This window comes from Uranotaenia lowii, chromosome 2 (genome assembly GCF_029784155.1).
Source record: "Uranotaenia lowii strain MFRU-FL chromosome 2, ASM2978415v1, whole genome shotgun sequence".
NCBI classification, from domain to species: domain Eukaryota; kingdom Metazoa; phylum Arthropoda; class Insecta; order Diptera; family Culicidae; genus Uranotaenia; species Uranotaenia lowii.
In genome coordinates this window covers 149,944,995-149,959,772 of record NC_073692.1, presented here as the reverse complement: position 1 = coordinate 149,959,772, position 14,778 = coordinate 149,944,995, and the positions used below count along the sequence as shown (strand labels likewise).

Here is a 14,778-nt window from a genome sequence, read left to right as displayed (position 1 = left end):
ATCAAAATCCATGAATTTTTGGCTCTGCTCTTTTCACTGCCTAATCTGTATCCTTTACAATACTTCCCTTCTGTTCTCTTATTACAATTTTCATTTTGGTATCATAGTCTGACAGTGCTATAAGCTCCGAGGAAAAATATTTTGTTTTCTATATTTTCTGAAAACCAAATAGCCTCCAGAAAACTTTGGGCATTCAAAATTAAGGTCTTCGTACTCAGGTCTTCGTACTCAGGTGATAACTCAACATTTTAAAATTCCTACACAATTTCTTCATGCACTTTTCATAAACTTCTACCCTTATTTTAACGGAACTTTACTTCCGTTATTATCAGTTTTGATCTAGAGATTGAAGCACTAAGTGATTTGATAGCTGCTTGACTATCTGAACAGAAACAAATTGTTATAAGTCTTATTTTCTTTTAGAGTGCAATTTTAACTCCATACATAATGGCATATAGCTTAGCCTAAATCCCTGTACAACATCTTCCTTGAGGTTATGTTCTATATTTAACTCGTTACAGTAAAAAGATTCCTAAACCAGTATGACCGTTGGATAATGCACCGTCATGACAGTCAAGTTAAACGCACGAATGTTGTCAAACTTCATGTTTTGAACTTTTCAAGTTCGTCGAACGATCGAATTCCTTCAAATTTGCTTTGGCTGGAGGAGTGGGTGCAGTTCTATTCTGTACCAAAGCAAAACTTCAAATTTTTGACAAACATATATGACATTTACGTTGTTAATGCTTGGAAGCCCTTAAGATTGCATTGAAAACCGATATAGGGCCTATTTTGAGGCTTGTATCTTACAGTGCTTATTGACATTTCTTAATACTTTTTGTTGCTATTTGGCACTAAAGTGCTGTCATTTGCCCCTTTTTGGCTTATAACAGTGCTCAATGGTTTGCTGGGATGGCTTTAAAAGGAAACATTTTTACAACTCTTTTGGGTAGCCTTTACTCAGCCAAATGTGAACTGTGAATGCTTTAAATTGTCAATCTCAATACGATTTGACATAAAAAATAAACACAAAACAACGGTAAACAAAGAAAAAATCTGGTACCACGATCTACCATTCTGTTTTGCGCAATTTGACAGTTTCTCCCTCCATTCGCGGAGAAACAGAAGAAGAAAAAGAGCAAACAAAACAACAACAAACCTTCGCTCAACAAGCATTCGTTGAGAGAGCAAACACGAAGAGAGATGTGGAGCGAGAAAACAAAACGTTAAGAGAGAGCGACCCTCTTCAAAACAGGAGTAGAGAACGAAGCGATAATGATATCACGCACGCAATCGTCTATTTGCTTGCTGCTGAAGGAACGCCTCGAGTTTGAGTTAGAAGCAATCGTGAGAAACCCGTCGATTAGAACGGTTTGAACAGTGCTTTAGCGGCTTCAGAGCTGTCGGAAAACACAATTTTCTGTGTAGCTTCTTTATCTTCGTCGGTCGGAGAGAAAACGCGAACTGAGGAGAAACGAATTCGCGAGTCAAAAGGGAAGACGCGTTAAAGTGAGCACACGGTAGAAAGACAATTTAAACAGGGGAAAGACGGAATTAGATGATGCTAGTAGGTGACGGTGGAAAAGATGATGAAGCGTTTGGATAAGGAAAATTTGCACTAATTTTAGGTGGAAAAGTGAATTGAAAGGTGCGTTTTTTCGGTGTGAGTCGTGAATTGGAGGAGGAAGACACGGTTTTGGTGAAAATTTCAAAGTTTTCTTTGGCTGGTTTTGGATGTGATTTTCGAGTCGCGGTGGGCGAGTTTTCCACAGGCCAAACTCTCCTGACTGGGGTCGAGTATTATGGTGATGGTGGCGTTTCTGGAGTGTCGATATTATTGTTGGTTTTGACGGATGAAAATTGTGTGTAAATAAGACGAGGGCCGAGGAAATAAATCGATTTGGCGACAGATTGATTGCGGATAGGAGCCAAAATTTTAGTGGGAAATGTTCCAAGAATGGATGATTTGGGAACGTTCGATCTAGCAAGCGTTGGCTGAGGAAGAAACCTCATCCAGTATGTGAAGTGCTCGGTGTATTTTTTTTTCAACTTGCGCTCTGGTGCAGGCCAAGATTAGCCAGATGTGAGTGGTGGAGTGAAGATAAAGCTTAGTGTTTATCTGTGGCTTGGTGCTCGAGCTAGCTGAACAGTGTTACAGAAGCTGTGTAGGCCTACGCGAATTGCCTTTATTGGCGTAATTTATTTTCTTATCTCGACTTGTTTTTGTTTCGTTTATTTGAGTTGAGCTTGTGAGTATTTTTTTTTCTTTTTGTTCAACCGGATCATCTTGTTACACTCGACGGTGCGATCACAAAGAGTATCTGTCCGTGTAGAACTAGTGCGCTTCAGTCTCGAGCGAGCAGTCTTGGACAAAGCTGCTGTAGCCCATACGTGGGGGAAGAAGAAAAAAATAATCTCAGTGTTTTCCCTTGTAAGGGCTTGTGCATGACGAGTCGGCAACTCCCATTCGACAGCTGATTGCTTCCAACTACGGAAACTACAACGCAACACCTATGGGCTAGAGGACCCAAGTGCTTCCTGCAACATCTTTAAGCCGACCTGTTGTAAGGCTTAAGCAAAGATTACCTTCTACCCACCACAACGTCATCGCGCTCGCTTAGGAGGAGTCTGCGAGCAGCATGGATTGGATCATCAACGATGAGCTGGGCCTTACGGTTGGCCACGTCGTGGGCTACGTGTCCGCGGCCTTCATGGTCGTCGGAGGCGTTCTGCCGTACGTTCCTCAGTACAAACAGATCAAGCAGACCCAGGATCCGGAAGGGTTCTCGCTGCACGTCTGTCTGGCCCTGCTCATAGCCAACAGTCTGCGGATACTGTTCTGGTAAGTTTTGTGTTAATTTATTGCGCTGGCTTCGCGATGCGTTAATTAGTACTTAGGTCCAAGCGGGCTGCCAAGTAGCGGTAATCACGCTTCAATGATGATAGGCCTTTTTCCTAATGATAACGCTGATGCTGGTGCGCCTAGACTTTGTTTGATTGTGGCGTAAGAGGTATCTTTTGAAAATAAGTTTCAAAGGTCTTATTGATGTTATTCCAAAAATGTTTGAATTAAATTGGTTTCTTACGACTTTTCGGATGTTTACCCCTTTATGCTTTGTGCTCTAGTGACCATGAATAAACTCCCCATTAGCGTTGATAACGCGTGGAATTCATTATCACTCGTACGGGGCCAATAGTGCCACATTGTGCTATCGCTACCAGACTCAAACTGAATTCGGTAGAACTACTTGTGCTATAGAATCAGAAATATTTTGTAGCATTTTTAATTTTTCTTTGTTATTTAACTTCTGTAAATAAAAATCAGGATTCAGTGGCAAAATTCAGAACCGAAACAAGGAAACGTTAGTTATCCGATTTTTTTTAACATTTTGATTCACTTGATGTGATTTAAATAGTTGGAAATGAGATTGCATCCACAACCGAATGATTTGTTTTACATCTGTTGCATTCGTCTTTTACCACAAAAAAAAACTATTGTTATTATCATTTAAGTTATTTTTACACAATTCCAACGATTTTCAGATTGATTTTATTATGTTTTGATGCATTTAACACTTTTTTTGTTTCTTTATAATGTTTGTATTTTTATGTCTTATTTGCTTTCTTTGACATTCTTCAATAGTATTTTTCAAATCATTTTTGGTGTTTTGTTTTGTATTTTTTTAAATGAAATTTTCATCTTTTGGTCATTTTTGAGTAACTTTAATTTTTTTGGTTTTTGTTGTTGTATTTAATAAACACTATAGAACGTTAAAACATATTTATAGTGCTTTTCCAAATTATATTTGGTCATGTAAGAGCAAAAACTATAAGGTAATGTTCTTTCTAAAACCCATTCGATTTTGGCACATGTACCAAAATTGGATGTTGCCAAAATCGAATGTTGCCAAAAACGAACAGGTGAATTTAAAATCCATATCAAGCTCATTTGAATACTTTGCATGATGTTAAAGTAAAAGTTGAACATACATAGCTTAGGTTAAGCTGAATATTTATAATTTCTTCGCCAAAGAAAATCTTTAAAAAATTTCTTCAAGTTGTCAAGTTTTTTCATGACATTTCCCAGTTTTAGCTAATTTTTTCCATAATCCAGAAGTATGGGGCTAAATTCAACTGTAATTGATGTAGCCAAATTGATGATCCTGATGACATCAAGCGAACGTGTCCCCAGAATTTTAGGCTTCTCTAAAATTCAAAAATCTCATTTTATGTCTCATGTGATTCTTCAGTGTTGAATGAAATTCAGTACATTGTTGAATATTCATCAATGCTTGCTAGGGCATGGATTCCTAGAAAAAAAAATCTTTGTTTTAACCGGAATAGATCTGGGATAATGTGAATTCGTTAGAAATTATGAAGTAACAGTACATTTTAACTGGCAAGATCCGTTCAAGGATACTTTTGAAGTTGTCAAACAAAAATTAACAAAAATAAAACAACGGTGATTACCTAACTCTCAATAAAAAATGAAAATGTCCGTTTATAAAAATTTTAAATCATAAATTTGTTCAAAGACAAAAGGTTTACTTTTTTTTTAAATACATACGATGAAATTATAAAAATTATTGCTTGAGGGTGTAATGGTCAATTTGGTTATTGATAACAAGTAATTAATCTGTGATAAAGTTTCCAAATAGATTTCCATAATGTAAATTTTCATTCCTTCTCAATGCTGATTAAAGTAATTTTAATTTGATATTCTCAATTTCCAGAAAGAATTCCTCTTTCCAGATTTTTTTTTCTGTATGTATCCTGGGCGAGCAAATCCGGACATTGAGTTTTTAAATTTTATCGTAATATGCGGGAAGATACAGAAAAAATCTAAGTATTTGCCTGGGTAAGGCAAGAGAAAAGCTGAAAAGTAAACATACGGAAATTTTTTTTAACCAAGGCACATCAGCGGCGTTCAAATCGTATTTAACCATTCCAAAAAATGCATGCGAATATGTTTCGCTAAATCAAAATTAAATTGGATTTTTCTTAAAAATTGTGAATAATCCGGGAGAAAATCGGGCCTTTCCTCCGAGCAACCGGACCGGACCGGGCATTTTAAATTTTTTCTCTGACATCCGGGCATCCGAGCAAGCTCGGTTGAAACCGGGCAATCTGGAATGCTTATGATATATCTATATTCAGGTACATTAAATTAACGTTTTAAATTTAATTGAATACAATTTTTCAATATTTTACGAAATGGTTGATTAATTCAAATATTTTTGGAAATTCGGAATTTCGTAAACTGAACATTTTTCATGAATGGCAAAAAAGTGATTGCGATTGGGAGCGCTTAAAATATAAAATGTGTTGGTTAATAATAAAACAGAGTCTATCTAAGAACTGCTTTTTTGTAAATGATAAACTTTGATTTTTTGTTAGCTACAGCTCAACTGTGTTCGATTGATTCAAAAATTTACACGCGTTACGGGATCAAATAGTTTAATTTTTGTCTTCGTTTTTTAAAACAACAGTTATTCTTTGCATTTACAGTAATTGAAAATAAAAGCAAAAAATTATAAAATAAGGCTTTAAAAAAATTCAATTTTATAATTTGTTTCTTTTCGCTTGTTCATACAGCGGATGTAATTAAAAATTTGACTTATGAAAATCCATGTGTCAGGTCACAACACTCAATTATTGGTTAAGCATGATTTTAAAAATATTTTATTCAAAAATAAATATAAAGTATTTGCGCAGTGAGCTGAAGGGCTGCAGTTTGATATCCAAAGAACCGCATGCGAATTGCGAGCCGCAATTTACCTATCTATGATCAAATATAGTGGTTTTCAAACTTTTTTCACTCACCGCCCCCTTATGTTGGATTTCCTTGCTTAGCGCCCTTCTAAGCAAATTATGTAGATAACATTATCCACTACTCGTTGAAGTTCTCGAAAAAACTTACGCCTGAAGAATATATTCGCGTGGAGCAAGGCTCTAAATTTACTTTAACTCATAAAATTATGCTTTCAAGTATTATAGAATTCCAGAATTCATGTTTAAGATACAAATTTGTTTAATCAACTGTTGAAACTTGAATTATTTCTTCTCAACTTTTTTTTGACATTTAATATTTATTATATTTGAATATGCGGAAAATTCAGTAGAAAATAATCATTATTAAACCTTCATAAAGACCTTAAACTTGTTGTACTTTTGATGTTCAACTGAATAAGTAACCCAACTTTTGTTTTGAGATTCTGTACTTACAATTTTAAAGGCCAAAATATAACATCAATAGTTGTTTAAATTATGGTTGCCATATTGCCCAGCTTTATCTGGGTTTGCCCGAACATTTAATATAAAATTTGGGAACATTCCGGTCCAGCCCGGTTGACCGGATTTCATTTTTTGTTTGAAATTTTTAATAATTTATGCGTTACTGTCCGGATTTTGGTCGACAATTTTAAAATGAAATGACCACATTTTCCAGATTTCTAGGTAAAATTTCCCGGATCAGTCTAACTCGGAAACGTGCTGAAAAAATCCTGACAACCTTAGTCTATACCATATATGATTTTTTTTCCAAATTTCGTATTTTCTTGAAACTCCTTAACTTGCCTATAACCCTGAAAATGCATTGATTAGATTTGATGTTTCTTTCAGCCATTATGTGAAACGGCTGTAGGTGCATTTAACTCGATAGTAACATACAAGATCACTTTCTCCTACTGTACTAGTTTGGCATCATGATTTGCTATTTCAAAATCAATCCGTTGTTTTCGCCAACAAATCGTTCAAACAGTTCTTCACAAACATTGCAGAGAATATGTTCATATCGATTAAGTGCATAACGGTTTTATTTGAACTTTCGTACATGAACATTTAATATGGAGTCAAGTCATGAATATGGATAAGTTTTTGTTTCGAAATAGACAATAGGATTAAAAGCTTCCTTTAACTCAATCGTAGCCATGTTTTCTTTAAACTGTGGAGCTTCAAGAGTTTTTCCAGGAGTCCTTCGGGTTTCTTATGTAGCATTCTATAAAACCTTTCAAAAAAAATTTTTTTTTCGACGTGTACATAGATAAAGATTTAAAATACAATACAGCTTAAAAATATCATTCATTTTACAGTTCGTTGAAAATAAAGTAAAGATAAGTATTAAGATCTTTATTTGACGTTTTTATTTCAGAAACATGCTACAACATCGATATAGTTTGGAACACTTTGACTATGTCCAACATAAGGAACGCTCTAAAAAAAGTGATCCAAATTATGGACGTAGCAACTTTTTAAATTTTTACTTGAAAAAACGTGGTTTAAAAATTTTCATTACAAAAACCATGGTGATGAACAATCTGACATTTTCAAAAAAATTCGGTTGAAAAATTCAGCTTTAATCTTAAATTTGTAAAACTGTGCTTTTTTGAACACGCTAAGAACCCCCTTGCAATTGGGAGTTAGAAAACTTAATTGTATGTTTGATTAAAGTTCAGATGATTCGTTACATAATCAATTGTTTTGTAATTGTATTATTTTTTTTTTTTTTTTTTTTATAATATAAGTGTTTATTAAGGCCTCTTACTCAGAAAAGTTTTTATGTGCCGAGTGTATCCAGTTACATAATAATTTAGATAACAATTTTCATTTCTTATATTTAATATTGTTAGTAGGGGAGGAGGGAGCCGTAATAGTCGCGGCGACTCAACATTGTTATAAAACTCTAGTTTTGGGAAGGGATAGGTTATAAATTAAGGTTTCTCGAGATAACAGTTTTCATATGAGTTATCAGGCGGGTCACGGTGGTTATAGTTTCGAATGCTTCTGATTGCTGTCGTTAGTTGTCTATTGGCCAGCCATATTTTTGACAGCTCGAACTTGTTGTATCAGGCGTTTCTAATAATAGAATAAAGCAGAAGAAGTTAAGAAGTTGCAGAAATAAGGTGGATTAAATGACCAAGTTAGTTGACTTCAGAAATTTGTAGATAAGGAATAAATATTGAAGATCAAAGCTTGCCAAAACGTCTCGAATTGGAACCTCTGGTGGTCTACCTCGGGCCCTAAGGGTATCCAAAAGACAAGCCCTCGATCGACCATATGCCTCGCACGTCCAAACAACATGATCGATGTCGTGGTAGCCATTCCCACAAACACAAACATTGGTGCTAGCGAGTCCTATACGGAACAAGTGCGCGTCAAGCCGGTAGTGATTTGACATGAGCCGAGAAACTACGCGAATGAAATCGCGACTCAAGTTGAAATGCTTAAACCATGCCTTCGTCGGAACCTTAGGGATAATCGAATGGAGCCAGCGTCCCAGTGTGCCATTATGCCAACTAAACTGCCAATCATTAATCGCTAATTGGCGAGGTATTGAAAAATATTCAGTATAAGTTATTATCCTCTCAAAAAATTGCCCCTGTGAAGTGCCCATCTTAGCTAGTGAATCCGCTTTCTCATTACCCGGGATCGAGCAATGAGACGGGATCCACACTATGGTAATTCTGTACGAATTTTCAACCAAAGTGCTTAACACTCTAGCTATTTCCTTCAGGAAATAGGAGGAGCACTTTATCAGTTTCATTGATTTAATCGCCTCAACGGAGCTGAGACTGTCTGAGTAGATGAAATAGCGGTCTACGGGTAGTGACCGTATGTGTTCCAAAGCTATGTAAATCGCGGCTAACTCGGCAACGTAAACGGAGCATGGCTCTCGAAGCTTGAATGAAGCTTCAAAGCGCTCATTGTACACTGCGAAGCCAGTCGCACCGTCGATTCTAGAACCATCTGTGTAAAACATTGTTGTAGGATCAATTCCTCGTATTTTCGATTCGAAAATTGGATGGATAACGTGTGACCGGACGTGATCTGGAATCCCACGGATTTCATCGGTCATGGATAAATCGAATTTGATTAGGGAGCTGCTTGATGGGTAAAAGTTACTCGTATCTGTATTCAAAGAAGTTGTATTGATTTCTAGTTGAATAAATGTGTGGTAAATGTTCATAAATCGGGTTTGCGGGTTCGTGTTCAAAAGCCTTTCAAAATTTTCGATGACCAACGGGTTGATAGTCCCACTTCGAATAAGAAAGCGTAATGACAGATCAAAAAACCTATATTTCAAAGGCATTACTCCCGCCAGTACTTCGAGACTCATCGTATGTGTCGATTGCATGCAGCCCATGGCTATACGCAAACAACGATACTGTATACGTTCAAGTTTAATCAAATGGGATTTCGCGGCGGACCTAAAGCAAAAACTTCCGTATTCTATGACCGATAGTATCGTTGTTTGGTATAATCTAATGAGGTCTTGGGGATGAGCACCCCACCAGGTTCCAGTAATCGTTCGAAGAAAATTGATTCTATTTTGGCATTTTTGTGTCAAGTATCTGACATGTTTTCCCCAGAGGCATTTAGAGTCAAACCAGACACCTAAATATTTATAGGATAGTGATTGAGTTAGTGTTCTACCCATCATAAGGAGCTCTATTTGCGGAGGGGAATGCTTTCTTGAAAAAACAACTAGCTCAGATTTATTCGGAGAAAATTCTTAGATTCGACCCATTTATCTAACCTAAAGAGAATCATTTTTTCAAGCAATTTTCGTAGACATGAAAGCATAGCAATCGGCCTATATGAATTGTGATCGGAAATTGGTTTACCTGGTTTTTGTATGGCAATAACTTTCACTTGTCTCCAGTCATGCGGAACAATATTCAGCTCAACACACTTATTGAAATAATTCAATAAGCGCTTTTTTGCTGAAATGGGCAGATTTTTTAGCAAGTTGAATTTGATTTTGTCCATCCCAGGCGCTGTATTGTTGCAAGACAAGAGAGCAAGTGAAAATTCCATCATGGAGAATTTACCTGCTGCTAAGTCATTGTCCGAACAGGTACGATAAGTTTTCAAGGCTGGTACTGCATCCGGGCAGACCTTTTTTGCGAATTTTATTAGCCATCGACTCGAGTTTTCTTCGCTTTCGTTCGTTTGGGTATGGTTTCTCATATTTCGTGCCGTTTTCCAGAGAGTGGTCAAAGATGTTTCCCGAGATAATCCCTCTACGTACTGTCGCCAGTATCCGCGTTTTTTAGCCCTGATTAAATTTTTGAAAGTGCGTTCCAAGGCCAAATACCGTTGAAATTTTTCAAGTAATCCGAACCGACGATATTCGATAAACGCTTTATATTTTTTATTGTTCGCCAATGCGCATTCCTTATCCCACCACGGCGTTAGAAACATTCTCTGAGTCGAAATTGTGTCACTTATCGATTGGGCCCTAATAGCACAATCCGTTATCGTGTTTGTAATAAAATTATATTCGTCCTCCGGAGGAAATTCTTCTGTCAAATTAAAAGCTTCGTTTACTTCCGACGTATACTTTTTCCAATCAATATTTCTTGTAAGGTTGAAGGGAATATCAATTTCTTCGGGTTGTCTACGACCAGTGGTTATTGAAATATGAATTGGCAAATGATCGCTGCCATGAGGGTCTTGTATCACCTTCCATATACAATCCAGCGCCAAAGAAGAAGAAACTAATGAAATATCTAGAATACTATGCTGTGATTGCAATCCATTGATTCGAGTCACTTCACCCGTATTCAAAATACACATGTTAAAATCGTCACACAGTTCATATATCATTTCCGCTCGTTTGTCATCACATCGGCTCCCCCAGCCCATGCCATGAGAGTTGAAGTCCCCTAGAACTAGTCGGGGTTCCGGAAGAACAGAAACTATATCCGCTAGTTGGTGTCTGTTCACTCTGATATTCGGTGGGATGTAAATTGAGGCGAAACAGAGCTCCTTACCTTTTATTCTTGACTGGCATGACACGACTTCGATACCTGAAGGCATCTGATGTCGGATACGATAAAATGGAAAGCATTTTTTTATTCCTAAAAGAACTCCACCTCCTCTTTGAGATTCTCTATCCAGGCGTATAATATTGTGACTGTGAAAATTTAAGACTGTATCTGGAGAGAGCCACGTTTCGCACAATGCAAATACATCGCATTTAAAGTTTTGAACTAGAAATTTCAAAACATCTAATTTTGGAATTAAGCTTCTGCAGTTCCACTGCAGAATAGAGATCATTTCGTTACCGTTATTGGGTGAATTATCCATCGAAAGAAACAAAGTCATTGATGAGGGTCATGGTGAGAGCTTTTTTCTTCAAAAAATCTTTTAAAAGGGGAACAAACATATTAACTATTCTTCTCCATATTTCAGGTACTTTAAAAAAGTCTAGGATAAACGATACTATATCTGAAAATTTAATCTTACCATCATCAGAGAATGCGGGAAAGTTCTTTGAAGATGGATCGGAGGCAGCTTCGTCGGAAATTGTTGGATTTTTATGACTAAATGATGATTGTGGATTTGTATTTAAAAGGGGATTCTGGGGTTTTGGTTTTCCAGAAAGTGGAGGAAAGTCCTTTGGGGAAGGATAAAACCCTGTAGAATTATCAGCTGGTGTAACTGAAGGCCTATTTCCATTTAGAGGATTTTTAAAAATTTCGATGGCAGTCTTTTTTGGTTGTTTACAGATTGTATGTTTGCGTTTTGGAGCCTGTGGCGTCCTTCTATAGACCAATGGTTCAGTAGATGTACCTTCTACTGGATCCTCCCCTTCGGATTCAATTTCGTTTAAAAGGTTATACTGATTTTCCGAGATAACTGGTAAAGACTTAAGAACCATATCTCTGTAAGACAGTTTAGTTCTTGTTTTAAGTGATGCTTTGATTTTTTCCTGACGTTGTTTATACTTCGGGCATGCAGAGACCGGATGTGTTGAAACCCCGTCACAATAAAGGCATTTACTTTCTGTGGTTATTTCACAGGAGGTTTCGTTATGCTTCTCCTTGCATTTTGAACAGCGAGCTTGATTGCCACAGAAGGCAGCCGTATGACCTAACTGTTTACAATTGTTGCAGTGCATGACCGAAGGTATAAATAATCTTAAGGGTAAACGAACCTTCCCGATCGCGAGGTAGTCAGGTAGAGTAGTCCCTGAAAAAGTGACACAATACGAGTTTGACGGAGAAAGTTTGCGATTCTCTCCCTCACCAGATGCTGACTTAAGCTGACGCGCGTGCAACACTTTAACAACGGGAAGACCAGGGTCCTTGAATCGGCCGACCCCAATCTCCACCAGGTCATTGACGGTCAATCCCTCATCTGTCACGACGCCCTCTACCTCTACATCGCGAGCGGGAATGTATACGCGGTACTCAAGAGTAAATTTCTCGGAAGCAACAATGGCGTTTGCTTCCTTTAAGCTACCAACGACAACTCTCATTTTGTTACGACTCATCGATTGACAGCTGATTACGGAGGCAAATGATCGATCGAGGTCTCGCGATATGGAAACTATGTTAAGACGTTTCTCGTTTAATTTCGACCGGAAGTAGACCACCCATGGCCCCGTTGATTCGTTTTGATAAACCCGACAGCGAGGGAGAGTGATTGGTGTTTGAGGCTTATCACATTCCATTGAAGAGTGAGTAGGTGTACCAGAAGAGGAGGGAGCCAAATTCAATCCATTATTATTTTCAAAATGTTTGTTAGTTTCAGTTTCAGAAAGAGAGGGGTGTGAATTTGCAGAATCTACCATGTCCATTTCTTGTGAAGGAAAAGTGGGTGAAGGATATTCTTCGGTAACATTCCGGACATTACTTTTTTCCAAATTGGTAATAGAATCGATTTTAGAAAGAAGGGTGTAAGGATTTTCGGTTATTATATTTTCATCTTGCAGAAGATTAATGGGGGATGGAGGGTATTCAGATTCAGAGATCACTTCTTCAGAGATAATCTCTCCATGGCTTAGGGAGCCATCGTCTCCCTCACTGTCGTCATCCATTAGTTGAACAATTTTCCAACTAACAGGCTAAAAAGATAGATGAAATGTTTCTAGAAGTGTGAAAAGGGAAAAGGAGTCTCAAAATCCTGATTATTAAACCCAGGCACCAATAATAAAAACAACAAGAAAGAGAAAAATAAAATAAAAAGAAACTGATACTTATACTGCTGGTAACCCTGTACCAAGAACTTATTCGAGATCGAGCCAATCAAAAGTGTTCCTTTGTTCAAGGTTCCGTACTTAAGCCTTAGGCACCGATCGACTGCAACCGCCGTTGGCTTTGTTCGTCTCACGAAAAACCTGCTGCTGTTAATGGTTTCCAAACAATAGATCATAATCCAAGATGGGATGGGGCAGCGTATTATCCACGCTGGGAAAGGGCACTTTACTGCAATCTTCAATTCGGTTGAGTTTCACTTGCCGGTAAAACCAATTGGTGATAATACCACTCACGATTACGACACGGATAAACCCAGACGGAATACACATCCGGATATACCCGGGCTAACTTTTTCCGTACGATGATACTCGCGATGCACTTGCCAGAACAAAACAAAAGCACAACCGCTCACGGCGAGTGATACGAAACGAATCTCGTAATTGTATTAATTTGAAAATAACGTAACAAATAGTCAAAATCAAATGGTATCTTAACATCAGGCACACATGCCAAATTAGGCTCCACTATGTTTTTAACAGGACAAAATATACAGAACTAAATAAATTGTAAGACACGAACTCCATGAAAGTGTTAAACTGTCTCTAATTAAGCTAAAAATAAATAAATAAATAAATTATTAACAAAACTTTCAAGCCTGAATTCAAGTAATTATATTGATAATCAAATAAGCCATTTATAACCAAAAAGTATAAATCCAAAAGTCGTCAATTTTATGTTAAAACGCCAAACAAATCTTGATAGTTTTTCTTAAACTGGTTTTTATCGCCATATGTTTTTCATTGATTGAACACTACAACTCTCTGAAAAAATTATGGAAAAAGGACAAAATGAAATGTTTGAAGTGCGTCTTCTTGAAATTTGCTGTAGGCATTTAAAATTATTTCACATTTTTTTTAATCGATAAAACTTATAAGAGGTCAACGTTAGAAATGATATAGGCTAAGGTTTCCAAATTGCCCAATTTTATCCGGGTTTGCCCGGATATTTAAAATAAAATTTGGAAAACTTCCGGTCCGGCCCGGTTGCCCGGATTTTGCCCGTTTTTTTTCTCATTTTCATTCTTTTATCAAACTTCAAAAATACAAATTGTGTTATAATTTTTATTTATTTATGCGTCCGAACGAAATTTTAAAAAAAATTCATGAAAATTTAGGTGAAAATAATTTTTTTTTAATTTTTTTTCTTGATTTTTAATGAGAAATTTCTAGTTTTTGACGAAATTTGCCGGATTTCCAGGATTTTGGTCTACCATTTTGAAATCAAATGCCCGGATTTTGCCAGGTTTTCAGAAAAAAACCCGGTTTGTCCGGCCCGGACACATGCTGAAAAAATTCTGGCAACCTTAATATAGGTGCAATATTTCAATCAGTGTTTTCATACTTTCAGATGATAGAGAGGCAAATTTTAGTAACAAATGTAGCAGTGTGAGTGTTTTTTAAAAATATCTTTATTAGAGAGATGGTGGGGTAGATTATTTTGATTGCGTCATAAGCATTACAACATCAAATGTCACGAGTATATATCAATAATCTGGGATAGAAAGTAACCGCTAAGCTTTTATTCTGAAGTCAAAGAAAGTTAGCCCAAAGGTCGAATTTATGTCAACGTCCTTTATTGTATAGCGACATTTTTTTTGATGAAACAATTGCTTAAAGGTGTTAAATAACAATTTAGAAAACCTCTTTTCAGTAAAGAAAAAACCTTGAACAACTTGATTAAAGATTTTTTAAAGAAGAAATCCAATTTTGTTCTATGAAAAACCATATGTGAT

The 14,778-nt window shown here is 36.8% G+C and overlaps 1 protein-coding gene across 2 annotated transcripts in view; it reads left to right on the top strand.

Annotated features, from left to right (window-relative positions):
• The first annotated feature begins 1,330 nt into the window (after positions 1-1,330).
• The window catches only part of LOC129743957 (solute carrier family 66 member 2), a 142,266-nt gene continuing 128,818 nt past the window's right edge, over positions 1,331-14,778 (top strand). For both annotated transcript variants that reach the window (XM_055736207.1, XM_055736206.1), the window contains exon 1: positions 1,331-2,842. In XM_055736207.1, the coding sequence (XP_055592182.1) occupies positions 2,640-2,842 (203 nt within the window). In that variant the 5' untranslated portion in view covers positions 1,331-2,639. The remainder of the gene's footprint in view (positions 2,843-14,778) is intronic.